This window comes from Thamnophis sirtalis, unplaced genomic scaffold (assembly GCF_051295495.1).
Source record: "Thamnophis sirtalis isolate CommonGarterSnake01/CBP01778 unplaced genomic scaffold, rThaSir2_p1.2 scaffold_3, whole genome shotgun sequence".
In the NCBI taxonomy this organism is placed as follows: Eukaryota; Metazoa; Chordata; class Lepidosauria; order Squamata; family Natricidae; genus Thamnophis; species Thamnophis sirtalis.
Window position 1 is genome coordinate 48,611,015 of NW_028261383.1, and position 15,246 is coordinate 48,626,260.

The window sequence follows — 15,246 nt, forward strand, 5'->3', positions numbered from 1 at the left end:
TTCTAACTGTCAGGAATTTCCCCCCAGTTGTAAGTTGCTTCTCTCTTTGATTAGTTTCCACCCATTGCTTTTTGTCCTGCCCTCAGGTGCTTTGGAGATAATTAGACTCCCTCTTCTTTGTGGCAGCCCCTGAGATATCGGAACACTTCTATCATGTCTCCCCTAGTCCTTCTTTCCTCTTCATCTCTTTGTAGCTTGAACTGATGCACAAGAGGGCTTTGGTAAAGAGCACCCAAATGTTTGTGAAGCAGAGTAAGCATTTAAGGAGAAACACACTGTTGACTATTGTGAGAGTCTGTATGTTTATTCTATGTAGATAAAAGACACCCCCCTCCCCAAGGCACTTAATTGAAATGCTGTCTGAATTTGAGGAGATGCCACAGAAAAAAAGATATATAAAACATGGTGACAAGACATTTTTATGGTTCGTCCCTAACATTTTCTATACTCAAAATAAAATATTCTCTTACCAAGGAAACTCATTATAGCTACTAAAGGCCCCCATGAGGGAATGTAGTAAGGAGATAGATTCCTAAAAGGGAGGGGGGGAGTCCAAAGGAGTAACTCAGTCTAGATAACACATGTGAGAAAAAGAGGGTGAAGACAGCCACTCCTTAATTGTTACCAGAGTACATTGCAGATACAGAGAGTAGAGTGCTCAATCTGGCAAGATTTTGTCTATGTATGTGAAGCTATAAGGAACTCAGCTTGGAAAATTCACCACATGTCATTCTTGGTTTTGGATCTGACAGTCAGTAATGGAACTTCATGTTAAATGACTGGAACTGAAGAACATTACAGACATTATAAGACCTTTTCGCTTCCATTCCCTTTTAAAAAGAAACCTACTTGGGTAATTTTTTGTAATCCTGTGGGATTGGGAGCAAAGGACAAAAAGGCAAAATGTGAAGGTCTATATATTCTAAGTAGCTGCTTTGGCGGCGTTACTATTATACTTCATAAGTGATATATACTGTTGGACATTTTTAAAATGCTGTTGAAGCTCATGGGTACTACACAAACATATAAATTAAGGTTTATTTATCCTTGTTTTACTTCATGATCTAATAAATGTTTGAACTTTTCTACAGTCCAGAAATTTTAATTTAGCTGCGGTGGGGTGAGGGCAGAGTTAGGAGAAGAAACACCATACACCCACTCTCTCTCTCTACTTACATTGCTTGCATAGGGGAACGGCCTGGACTGCTGTCGCTCCCATTGCTGTTCGCATGCTCCATTGCACCATTAAGATCTTCCCGCATTGCATTGGCTAAACTGCCCAGAGTGGGGTTTCCCATGGAAGCAGTAGTGTATAGAGATATATTGTTTTCAGCTATTGAAGCCTATAAAAGAGGGTGGAGGGAAACAAGACAGAAGCATTGAAACAAGCACATATCTGTACATATACCACCCATCACATCCAAGTTACATTACTTTCATTTTCTTTTTCATTAAATGCAAAGGATAAAAATCACAACCTCTGTATTATTAATTTCACCACTGGCATAGCTAAAAGTTCATTCATCTCCAATTTTTATCTAAAAGTAATTTCATCTCTATCACCAAAACCAATCACATATTGTACAGGAAACAATTCAAATGGAACTTTAAGAGGGGAAAAACCCCATAATACAATAAACAGTTAACTTAGCTTTGCATGGTCTTAAACTTTCAAGAAGGTATATAGTCACATACCTTGCAACACTGTCCTGATGTTAGTTTTCTCCACCAAGCTGGGTTTTGCCTCAAGAGGAAAGTACCATTTTCCTCTTAATGTAAATACTAATTTTCAATGAGCCCCCCCTCCCCCAGCAAAAAGGGGAAAAAACCACATAGGCAGTAAAGCAAATATATTTGATATTTGCAAAACTCCTGGAAAAGTAGAAATCTATGTATTTAATATAAGACTGGCTTAGCTGTAGTCTAGCAAGTTCCTTGTACAACCCTGGAGTATTTATCAGCAAACAGTGTTCTTGTGATACAAATTATCTCCATTTATTCTGGACTTTGCATTTACTGATTTGTTGCTCAAAGATCAAGCAACAAAACTTAAATAAGGCATTCATTTCTTCTTCCCAGCAATATCTATTTTTTTTTGTTGCTTACATGTATTCTTATGCTCTTGGTGATACTGACAATTGTAAGCAGAAAACCATTCTTGTCCGGTACAGATAAACAGCCAAGCCATTGTTAAAAGCAATGCATGGCGATACACCTTTCAACATCCTAATGTATTAATCCACAATCAGCAAGGCCTAAGCCCTGGTAAAAACCACAGCAGTTACTTTTATGTACCATGCTAACCAGTGAGGGGTTGCTAACCGGTTTACTATTGGCTCGTGCGTGTGCGTGCAATGCGTCCGGGCAGGTGGGCGGAGCCTGCCGCCGCTGCCGCCACTACTGGTTCAGCCAAACCGGGAGCAACCCACCTCTGATTGTAACCTAAAACTAAACACAAACCTTTAGCATTTTCTAGGAATGTAGTTTAGTCTAGTTTATTTAGGTATTTCTTAACTTTCACAATAATGCTTCATATCCAAAGGCTTTCTAAAAAATTATTTTAAGTGGAGGAGGAATCAAAACCAAGGCTGAAATGTAGTCATCTTGAAGAAGCTTCAGAAGCAACAAAATGCAGAAATAGCTTAGCCCCAGTTATTAATTATTTTCAACCACCTTGTAGTGGGGCTCAATGAAGGATATCCTCCTCACACTGAGAGCCTGTTGCGATGTCAAGAGTTGTATTGGAGACCCTACCAAAAAGTCTCCATTTATAGAAACCTGTTTATTGGATATGGAGAAGGTTTTTTCTATGAGCTGATCTCTGCAATCATCATGTCCCTCCCTTCTGTTAGCTTTTGAAAATGGAATGGAGACACATATTTCTTTGACACAGTGTTATGCAAGGATGTGGCTATAGTTTAATATGTAGTTTATGTAATTTCCTCAACTTACAACCACAATTGGGAAAGAACATCTGTCACTAAGAGATGCAGTCCTTAAGCAACTTGCACCCACTTTTGCAATCTTTTTTTTTTGCCATTGTCATTAGATGCATCACTGCAGATTTTAGTGAATCACACAGCTGTTAAGTAAATCTTGATTTCCCCAATTGAATTATTTCGCTTATTGGAAGCTCCCTGTGAAAATTGCAAATGACGATCACAGGACCCTGGAGGACCGCTACCATAGTAAATACATCTTGGTTGCCAAGTGTGTGAATTTTGATCACATGACACAGGAATGTTGCAATGGCTGTTAACTTTGAGAGCCACTTAGCCAATTTTGCCAGTGCTGTTGTAACTTTAAAGAGCCGAGGTGGCGCAGTGGTTAGGGTGCAGTACTGCAGGCCACTTCAGTTGACTGTTATCTGCAGTTCAGCGGTTCAAATCTCACCGGCTCAAGGTTGACTCAGCCTTCCATCCTTCCGAGGTGGGTGAAATGAGGACCCAGACTGTGGGGGCAATATGCTGACTCTGTAAACCGCTTAGAGAGGGCTGAAAGCCCTATGAAGCAGTATATAAGTCTAACTGCTATTGCTATAAATATGGTCAAATGGTCATAAGTTGAGGACTACCTGTATCACTATAGCTGCTACTCCCTTCAACTCACTATTGAATTGCTCCTGGTAAAAGAATCTGTGGAAAAGTAGAAGGAGGGGCTTCGCAAAGAAATTGTGCTATTAGGAAACCCATATAGGAAATGCATTATGTCACAAGTAGGGCAAGAAGTAAGGGAAATCATCAAAGGACATTTTCCTTGGCTTTGAATGATACTGTTGGTTAGACTTTCAAGTAAAGTAACTGTGTATTGAATTGCTCACCAATGAAACAAGAGAGCCTGCTTGCTTAATTAGCTGTGCTTGCAGTAGCGCTTTGAACAGAGATGCTAAAATGAAACTTGGCGTTATTGATATTATTGGATTCCCAAGTGGCTGCCAATTGGTGATGAATGCTAATTTCCTATCATATATCAGCCAAATAGTTGTTGCCTGTATAATTTCAACAAAACATCTGTTGTCTTTTGCCACAGACAGTGAAATCACCAGTGGTAGTACAAGATGGCTTAAAAGGTACCCTAAATTAGGGCTTCTTTCAAATGAGCGGGGCCACAAATTAAGGGCAACTAAAGAGAGAACTTGGCGTTGGGTCATAAGCTCACTCTAACATACTGGTTCTTCATATCCATCAAGGCTGAACCCAATGTCAAATTGTATCCAGTTTATATATGTGATTAACTTTTCTCAATTTCGGTGAGAAAGGGAGTGACGATTGGAAGCCTGTATTTTGTTTCCCCTATAATTTCTACAAAATAAAACTAATTGCTAGCAGCATATAGTATGAACTGAATTGTATTGACAGTATAGATTTTTATTTGAAACCCCCCCCCCCTTGTGCAATATAGATTTTTGAGGGGTCTTTGGTGCTGTCTGAACTTGGTTGTTTTCTTGCAGATGTTTCATTACCCATGAATGTTTCAGTAGCACCAATGATGGTACCTAGTTTGGTAATGAAACGTTTGCAACAAAACGATGATGTTCAGTCAGAGAGGGAGGGAGGGAGGGAGGGAGGGAGAGAGGGAGGGAGGGAGGGAGGGAGGGAGGGAGGGAGGGAGGGAGGGAGGGAGGAGAGAGAGAGAGAGAGAGAGAGAGAGAGAGAGAGAGAGAGAGAGAGAGAGAGAGAGAGAGAGAGAGAGAGAGAGAGAGAGAGCGCATTAAGGTCCTCTCATTTCAACCCTGAGCTACAAACATTTTCCTTTATTGGTATACATTTTTTATTTTGTGTACTGAGTCTGATACAAAAATTCCACTACTTCCCATTGCAGGGGTATTTTTTTCAGTAATGACACTATAATAGGACCAAAATTAATGTTATATTATCACATAATATAAGAGGACGGGAAAGATGACGACAACAACACATGTTTTAGAACTAAAAACACGAACTGCTCAGTATGATAAGCATGTTAATTGAAATTAGTCACATAGCTAACACAAGCTGAAGGAACACTGGATCTCTTCATTTTTGCTTTTCAGCCTCATGAATGCAAAATGTGCTCGTAATCTTAATGCTATTCCTCAGATGAAGCTTGTCTTTAAAAATTGCACTCCGCAGGACTCAAGGGAAAATAAGATCCTAATGAATGGTATTTACAGTTGCTTCATTTACACATGCTTTCATTTGCTTTTCAGAAGTTACTACATAAATTAAAGTAATAAATGAAGATGTAGGTGGTTACTTATTTTGTAATCAATCTACTTCCTGGTTTAGAAAGGGAAAAATTCTACTACATTTTTACAAACATGGTATATTCTCGTGACCTGATTTCAAAAGAAGCATCACCACAGCCTTATTTTTTTAAAAAAATATATTGTTCAAATAAAGCTTAAGAATCTTAATTTATCTAAGCAAATTTCTAGAGATATGCTACTTAAGTCTTTCTGGGTCTGTCTCATAAATAGTGGGGATCTTTTATCAAAGAGAGACAATGTCTTTACTATGTTTTAATAATAAGAATTTGCTGAGTGGGTTATAAGCTTAATTAAGAAATAAAATTTAAAAATGGTATAGTAGTAGTAATAATAATAATAATAAAACAATAAAATAATAAAATACACAAATAAAGTAAGGAATACAAAAATAAAAGCACATAAAAGTCTAAAGTTAGCTGAGATGTATCTTTCTCAGCACTGATACCTGGAAAAATAACTTTTTATTAATTTTTACCTGCTGGTAAACAAATGATAACACTTGTTTATAAATATATAAATCCTGACCCCCTAACATAGATTACTTAAATATAGGCTTAAAAATATTCTTGAGACCAGCATCACAAAACTGACATCTCCTTCCTTCATTCCTCATGCATAACAGCAAGTTTAGCTATTTAAAAATTTAGAATCATACACCTAGAAGACCCTTTGAAGAAGAAAAGGAATATGTACGTGTGTGTGTGTGTGTGTGTGTGTGTGTGTATGCGGTATCTACTTTTCCTTTAAAGCCACGAACAATAGAAGGTCATGTGACACCCTATCCTATCATTCAGCACATTAATAGCTGTGCTAGAGTAATTACACTTGTGGTATTTTTGCCTCAAGTGAAATTCTGAAATAAGAGGATGGAAATTATGATACTGCTGATAAATATTAATAAGTGAACTTTTAATTTTTTTGCCACAATATTCAAAATGCTAAGCATCTAGCTAATGCTGAAGCAGCCTGGTATGTGTTTGCCTCCAGGGACCATGATGCTTTATGCACTTAAGAAAAAAGTTTAACGGAATTAAAATTTAATATCTAATTAGAGCAAGGCTAATATATTTTGAAACGAATACAGAAGGCACACATGCCTATGTGGTGTATTTGCCACGCTCATTAATCTTACCTGTAAAGCAGCATTGAGAGGTGAGCAGTAGGTGTGGCTGGTCTGCATGTTTTTAATAAGTGAGGGATTTCTGCGCAAGGAAAATATATTTGAAAAGAAAAAGCATACAAATTAAATGCAGTCAACTGTTATACTTCAGGAAATCAGTTTCTTTCCTACACCACAAAACATAGTAATATCATAAAAATACTATTATTTTCCCCCTATTTTTTAAAAAAAATATTTAACAGAGAAACAGATATTTTTTTTGCAAACTTCACCAGTAAAAGGCAATCAGTCTTTTAGAATGAAATGTTTTAAGTGCCCTTAGGTTGCCTTTGAGTTATTTCCTGCTGTAGAGGACCTATGTATCTTCACAACTCTCTGAGCAGCAGGTGTTCACAGGAGCACTTTTCATGGAACCAAGAAAAGTTTTCTCTATGGCCGGGGAGAGAGCCTGCATTGCTCCAGACAATGTATGTGGATTGTTTAACTGTATCTTTAGATTTCTTGCGATTGGGAAGACAGGAAAAGCAGGCAAAGACAAGTCCCTTTAATATTGGCAGGGCTCTTTCTAGCGTATTATTTCCCTACACATCTTATAATGAAAGGACAATACAAAGTCATTTGTGGTTTGTAAGAAAAATAGCCTTTCCCATCTGAACAGCCCCAACTCGTTGCTTATGGTAAGGAAGCTATGATCCAGACAAGCTGACTTATTATAAAAGGAAGGAAGCTCCCCAAGCAGTGATTGCTCAGCCAATGCCCTGAGGAAGGAGTATGGCTTTATGGGTTGTATGAATGACTGAATGATCCCATTGTATAAAATGCAGGAAATCCAACAGAATCCTTGGATGAGAATGATCGAAAAGCGGGGAGCCAAAAAATAGTAGAGGCTTGTTCAGAGAACAAATGGGTAACTTTCACTGTGGTAGACATGTAGGAAACTGGTTAGGGAATTCAATTCACACATGTTCTGATGTGTCCTAGGACACAAAATTAGGATTCTTGCCCCATGAAATGGCATCTAAATAACTAACCCATAACATCCATCTTAACTGTCTATGTCCATATGAGTCATTAGGACTTGCTGTTCCCTTTCTAGAAGTTAAGTATCCAGAAGCACTGGCTAGTCTACTCCAGTGTTGGCGAACCTTTTCGGCACCGAGTGCTGAAATGGGAGCGGGCACACATACTGGAAACCAGAAGACCAGCTGGCTGGTGTGCATGAATGCACCGGAAACCAGAAGAGCAGCCCCCCAGTGGATATGTGCGTGCCGGGAAGATGATCTTCCAGTTTCCGCCCCGCACATGTGCACTGGCCACTTGGTCTTCTGGTTTCTGGCACGCGAAGACCAGCTGGCCAGTGCTCATGTGTGTGCCAGAAAGCGGAAGATCATCTTCCCGGTGCGTGCATGCGCACCGGGCAGCTGCTCTTCCAATTTTCGGCACTCCCATGCCCATGAAGATCAGCTGGCTGGTGTGTAGGAACCAGGAAGATTCAGGTTCATCATCACAGGTCTAATCTATAACTACAGGGCTGATCATTGAGAATCTGAGAAGGTGATCTAAAGTTTAACATAATAATAACTACTGTCTTAAATGTGGACTTAATTATTGATTGTTATAAAAAGAAAAAGGGTTGGGCTCTAACATGCTGGAAGTTCTACTCATTGAAATAAATGGAAACTAACTTTTAATTTCAAAACTAATATCAATTTCAAAAGGATTTAAAAGCAATTAACATATGCATAATCCTATGCATGTCTTTTTAAAGTGAGTTTCATGGCTCTAATGTGTCTTTTGTTCATGACTGTAAACCAGTTTTTTTCAAGTAAAGCATAAAAAATACTTAAGAATATAAACCTCAAAACCTATTACTGGAAATCCTCTCTTTTCTTCCCAGAGCAAGTTTTACTCAAGTTTTAAAAAAGCAATGCTCGCTAGTCAATGGACTCCAGTTGATGACAATTTAATTCAGACTTAGTTATAAGAATGCCAGTCCTCAGAGAAGAGCAGAAAATATTAGAAAGAATCTGCATGTAATTTTTTTTTTAAAGGGCCACTCTGTCCCATACTGGCACTCATATTGTGCTTCTGAATCAGTCAACCGAAAATTATGAAAAAAGTAAAACCTTTGAACAGAGTTTTCAAATATTTAAAAGTTACCTGTAGTTAGATATATAGTATTACATACACAATGTATATATAGCATTGAAAGAATACAGGACAGCAAGAATGACTTGAAAAATTTATATAAGAATGACTTGAAATATATATATATATATATATATATATATATATATATATATATATATATATATATATATATATATATATATATATATATATATATATATATATATATATATATATATATATATATATATATATATATATCAATATATCAATATATTTATATAAATATATATAACCAGCATAACACCATATAGTTTATTACATTAGCTAACGAAGAATTTATCAGCGTCCCTGCATTGAAGCAAATATGACTTATAAACATTTTATAAAATGTTAGCGTAGGCTTTTTTGAGAAGCAATGCAATGCATGTACAAGCATGACATTTATTATTATTATTATTATTATTATTATTATTATTATTATTATTATTATTATTATTGCAGCAAAGGCAATGCCACTATTTTGTGAAATGCAGGTCTACATGAGATGAATACATCATGCAAAGCAAAAGCAACAGAAAAACAAAAACTGGGGGGAAAAAATTAGCGCGCACACACACATACAGACACAAAGCAAGTAAAAGCTCTTACTGTGTAACAAGCTCGCCAAAGTTTTCATCGGGGCAGAATTTTCGAGGACGGCCTCGTTGAATATGACGGCCACGTTTAAACTCTTCATCATCAACAGTCCAAAAGGACCCAAACTCATCCTCTACTCTGATAAAGCACTTATGCAGGGAGAGGTTGGTGCGAATAGCACCCTGGGATAAGACCAGCGGCAAACGAGATGATTTGGGAACAAAGGGGCACGGGATCGGGGAAACAGAACAGACATCAAATACAGGGAAAAGGAAAAAACAGAACAGAACAGAACAAAAAGAAAATAAAATGCCATAAGCCTAAGCAAATGGATTGTGAGGGTTAATATGCATTGCCACCTACAAGCTTCTAGCATGTGATGCAGAACAAACACCAAGCAAGCAAGGGCAAAGGGGACTGCTGGGCATACAAAAGGTAATGATGAAATGCTCTTGTTGATTCACCTCGACTGGGCCGAGGTGACACCGTCTGAGTAGATCTAGAACACCATCTAGCAGCCAAAGCTTCTATGTTAAAACTAGCTAGGCTAAGAAGTTCAAACATGGTGGACGTACCCACTGATCTTTTGTGGCCTTCGTTTTTGGAACTCTACTTCATCCACTGTCCATACTGCCCCTTTAACGTTTTCTACTCGCACAAAACACTTGTGAAGGCTAAGATTATGACGCACTGCATTCTGCAGCAAGTATAAGAGAGAAAACATTGGGAAAAAAAAACTTTCCATGAGAAAAAAAGTCTTAGCATTGTCAGCCGGCAAGTCCCCCTTTCCCTCATCCCACCCTCCACACCGGACAATATAGTTATAACTTGTAAGATTTGTAAATGAAAGATCATGAAAACCAAAACTTGATTGTTCTTATTAAATTTTCATGGCCTGGAAAGTTAAGAAATGTGAAGTATTTCTATATATTAATATCATGGCACTCCATTTTGGAAATGTATCCAACCAAAGTCTTTTTATTTACCATTTCTTCCAGTTTCTGTTCGTCATCACTAAAGTTAGAACTACGAAGGGGATGATTTTAATATCCCGTAATATTCACCATTTGTGGTTCAAGCATTGTTATTATTATCAGAATGATGAAACTTGTAATGTTTCTGATGACTTCATTAATTGTCAGTTTAATGAAATCTTAATCGACTTTTTAAATTATTTATTAAATTTGCACACCACCCAAGTCCCTGTACCTCTGGCTGGTCCACAATTTAGTTTTAGGCTGAATTCATATGGAGAACTGTAAAGTCCTTCATTATAGTACAAATACCAAACTTTATTTCTACCATATTACATGTCTTATTCTTTTCATCTCTAGCATCGGATTTATTGATTTTTGGGATAGTCTTATCCTGAAATTTTAAACAGGCCTGGATATGTCTAAACTGATTATAAACAACTTTCTAACAAATTCTACTGAAAGGTACACAATGATTCACAACTGATAACTTTAGGGGGAAAATCAAGCAAAGAATATATAGGTTGTTAACTCACATCTACCAATATGGGGTGGCTACTTTACAGGCATAATGCCAGGGAAATATATGGGCAGATGTTTAAATAACCTAAAAGGCCAAGTCCCTTATTCACAAATTCATGTCTACATAGTGAAGGGCTTTCTAATCATGACTGTCTACATTCACTGTGGAAACTAAGGTTAGGCAAAACACATTTATCATATTAATTAAAACAGTAGAGGGAAGTCTGGGCCACAAGGGGCGGGGATTCCACATCATTTCATATTTGCAGTTCTACAGCATAACTAATTTTCTCACTCTTGTAGCACATCTGCTTCTTCAAAAGAGGCTAAACACACAATCCATGTTCTTGAACAAATGCAGGGTTACATCTATTTTTGGCAGAACATTAATAAATCACCAGAGAATCCTGCCATTATGGAGGTAGAAACTGGTGAGGAACCATGATTCTCGTTAATTTCTGCTCATGACACATGAACATTCAAATCTTCAATGAGACAAAATCTGTTCCTTGATTCCTACACCATCTCCACATAAGTAAGGATTGTGACAGTTCATTTATTTCACTTTCAAAAATATGTTTAAGAATGGACAACAGTATTCCTCCCAGGCTACACTGTTCTTCAGTCAGGAGAAACCTGCTAACAGGGTAGTTTGTGTGTTTGTGTGCCCTGTGTGAACATAAGGAGTGCTGCACCCAAAGCAGCACATGGAAGATGGAGAAGAATAGGGCATAGAATTGGATCAACTGCATTTTCAGATTCATAATAATCATAATAAAGTAAGGGATTACATTTAGATTGTAATTCCATAACTGTCTGTAGGAACAAAACCACACAGACTTTCACAATCCTTTCTTTCAATGCTTTTGTTGATAATGAAAAAGAAGATTTCTTTCTCTCTGAATGCTTTTTTGAATAGTTCCCAATGTATAGAAGGAATATAGCTAGGAAGGTAGAATTGCAAGGCTGTGCATGTGGAGGGGGGGGGGGATGTCATAATCGGCAAGAAAAAATACCTATATTATGTATAAAAAAAGAAAACAATACAACATGAATGCAATTCACCCTCAAATAGAATTATATTCAACTGCCTAATAACTTGCCCGTCAGTTCTGCAAGATGAAATCAGTGAGAGCTTATACTTATTTGCTCTAAATTTCAATTTGGTCCAAGCGAACTTGTATGATCTGAACTGTGTTCTGGAAGACCTGACTTACATTCACAGTAATTGTATGCCAAATCTTTAGACCATCCTCAGCTATTAAAGGACAAAAGTATTCCTGGATAACATTGTTCCCATGGATCCTTATAATACTATGTCAAAATCTAAAGATATTAGTCCTTGGGTAGTTGAGTTCAGAGATATATGTCTCTGCCAAAGACTTATATTATGTTTTGGCTTTATGTTTTTCCAATTCGATCAGATTTTGGAATCAAGCGGCATAAAGACTATTATTCTCCTTTGATCTTTAGTCCTATCATCAGGGATACTGGAGCTATTTTCTATTTTCATTCAGCTATTTCAGTAATCTAAAGTAGTAGTCATCTTCATATACGCATATATTTATAATAAAGTGCTAAGCTTTGAAAATAATAATCATTTGAGAATTCCTCTGGATTTAAATAAAATCAAGCTCAACATAACATTGTTAAAAGTATAAATGTGTTAAAGTATGTAACATTTTTTTCTATTTTAGATAGTTTTCCACCAAAATAGAAAAAAGTATCTTAAAACAATATTCACCAAGTGAATCTAGTGCTAACACTAATTGTTAGATTGCAGAAACTTAACTTCCTTCCTCCCTCCCTGCAAATTTTTAATTTCACAATAGGATGTAATTTTCTATTTTAATTTGTCACTTAAGTTTCTTTCTTCTTCTTCCTTTTCCAAGTTCAAGATTTGGACTTTTGACAACAGTTTTTTTTTTAAAAAAAAGAAGTAAAACTTTTGGAACCATAAGAAACTAGCAAGTATGCACCAATGGATGCTTACCTCTTTAAACACTATTCTATCAGTTTCCCCAAGGACATTTGAAATTGAAAGGTGGGGGGGATAAACAACATTTTGAGATTTAGGAAGAAAATATATATTGGAAGGAAACTGCAAAAATATTCAGGTGCCAGGTGTGCTGTTCTGGATTGTAGCCAATTTAAAAGAAAGGAGTATTTTATGAGAATTTAAACACATTTAAAAATTAAGTAAATGGACCCAAACAACTGAAATTTAAAGCATCAGGGGTATTTTTTAAATCACTAGCTTTAATATTTTTATTGGCTTGTGACTTTACCGCTGTGCCCAATTAACCTGTATTGTGTTTAATAATAAACCAGCAAATATTTTTAGAAGTTTGCATATTAATTTAAGGCAGGTGTATCAGTGGGCAAACTGTAAAGCTAATTTTCTACCAATCTTTGCAAAAGGACTTTATGTATAGAATCTTTTAGTGTAAATCACAAACCCACCAACTGATTAATCATCCTTTCTTTTTGTATCTTAGCAGCTAAAATATTTCACTACTAGGAGCAACTATAGAGATGGACTAGTTGTTCAATCAAAACATGCAGGAAAAAACACTAATAATAGGTATTCAAATTGGGGCATTTCAAAGGCATATATTACTTTCCTGCCAAATAATAAAATGTTTGGGCAGATAAGAGGCACCCTATGTATATCAAAACAACTGATCTTTATTTAGAAGACCACAGTCTTTTATATACAGTATAATTATATACGTTTTTGCATTTTTTGTATTCTAGAACACTAAATTGTAAAGCAAGAATCATACAAGGGAATACAACATACCTTCCACGTTGCTGCATTGCGTCTGAAGTAGGCAAACATACGTGTGAACCAGTTGTAGATTTCATTTAGTGTTAGCTGCTTTTCTGGAGATTCAAGAATTGCCTGTCAAGCAATTAAAATGCAACCATGATCAGAAAAAATACTTGCACATTTGTCTGAATAAATAAAACAAAATGGAAGTTAGAGAAAAATAAACACTTGCACAATGATGGAAGATTAGTGGTTGTACTTAATAGCTCAATGGCAGAACTGAAAATGGAATTATCTAATTGTTTTGAGTTTTATTTCTGTTTCCTTACGGAAATATTAATTTATTAGTCATTCATAGAGCAGAATCAAAGAGAAATGCAAAACATTTCACTAGCTGATTAAAGCTTAGTAATTATTTTGAGCTCAGATTAATTCTAGGGATCAGAGATTACTATGGCTTGTGATAATTGACTTGCCATCTTTAAACAGGCTCATTTTCAGTGTTGTGTGAAATGAATTTCCTAATAATCACATCGTATTGTAATACTTAATCAAAAGCAATTATGGTATATGTATTGCGGTTGTGGAGAGAGAAAAAAACCCATATAGCAAAAGTGTCAGCATGCCTATATTAGCTAATCATCTCTTCTTGCCTATAGCATCACATATATATGTACAATCCTGGATTTAAGCAGGTTTTCAGAGACGGTATCGCTTACCTGCCTAATTAAAGAGGCATACGTAAAGGGCGGCCTGACTTCTGCATTCTTGTAGAATTCTTGATTCTGCGCAAGATCTGCTAAATGAAGGCAAAGAGGGCTCCGGTTAGCCATGGCTCATCGCTTTATTTGAATAGAAAGGGCCAAAGTCTTTTTTTTTGTAGCTGGCTTTCAAGTTACCTGAGGAGATGGGCACGTTGTATTTATCAGAGTACCGCCTTCGGATGGGTCCAACGTTGTGCATGCTGGTAGTAGTGATGACAGAAGGTCCCTGGGTAACAGGAGTGATGGGTGCTGTCGGGGTGGTGGGAGTATGAGGTAAACTCTGTGGAGAAGCTTCTGATGCAGTCTTGGAAAGCGTGACATTAGAGACAAGATTCAACTATTAAAACAGAAAAAAAAACAATTTCCTGGATTAACAAATACATTTCCCCCATTCTTTTTCATGCACTGACATGTTATTTTTATTAAGACATAATGATGGATTGAGTATATCTTGGTGCTCATACTCAAAGGAAGAAACAACAACAGTGCATCGTAGCCATGAAATTGTTAGAGTAGAACTGGGGAGAAAGTTACAAGACCATCCTTGATTATGAAAAGTCATTTGCAGTATATAATATAAATCATTTACAGGATATAAATCAAACCAGTAAGAAGCATGCAATAAATTGATAAATAAATGTCTTCATAATTTTGTTCCTTATCTACTCTGGCCCTGCAGTAAAAGCATTGTAATATAGATATACATTACATGTTTATTGTGATTATCTAGGCAAATGCTTCAATTTTTGAACACTATATGGGTAGATAACCTGATGAAGCCTTGTTTTTAAAGTTATATAGCTGTATGAATGAGCGGGCAACAAAAATAGCTTTAAAGTGAGGCTATGAAGTAGCAAGTGGAGAATACCGCTAACCCCCAAAGAGTGCAATTTTCATTGAGGGGGGAAAGCCCTAGAAGTAAATTGATCAAATATTTGCTTTCCACGCTTTAAGAGATTATTTTTTTTAAAAAATCTATCTTATCCTGAGTACACAATTGATCAGTAATATTATCTATGATTCTGGCAATCGGAGGCTATACTGTAATCACAAATATCTTTCATTGGAAATTCGTT

General features: G+C 36.5%; 1 protein-coding gene across 13 annotated transcripts in view; it reads right to left on the reverse strand.

Moving 5' to 3' along the window:
- FOXP1 (forkhead box P1) overlaps window positions 1-15,246 on the reverse strand; it is a 628,729-nt gene that overhangs the window by 13,074 nt on the left and 600,409 nt on the right. For 10 of the 13 annotated variants that reach the window (XM_014054824.2, XM_087708881.1, XM_087708874.1 and 7 more), the window contains 6 exons: window positions 14,306-14,507; window positions 14,126-14,205; window positions 13,437-13,538; window positions 9,713-9,834; window positions 6,381-6,450; window positions 1,177-1,343 (listed from right to left, as the gene is read on the reverse strand). In XM_014054824.2, the coding sequence (XP_013910299.2) occupies window positions 1,177-1,343; window positions 6,381-6,450; window positions 9,713-9,834; window positions 13,437-13,538; window positions 14,126-14,205; window positions 14,306-14,507 (743 nt within the window). Of the gene's footprint in view, window positions 1-1,176; window positions 1,344-6,380; window positions 6,451-9,149; window positions 9,320-9,712; window positions 9,835-13,436; window positions 13,539-14,125; window positions 14,206-14,305; window positions 14,508-15,246 lie in introns of those variants that run through there. The other 3 variants (XM_087708882.1, XM_087708880.1, XR_015695877.1) reach the window with 2 other exon arrangements.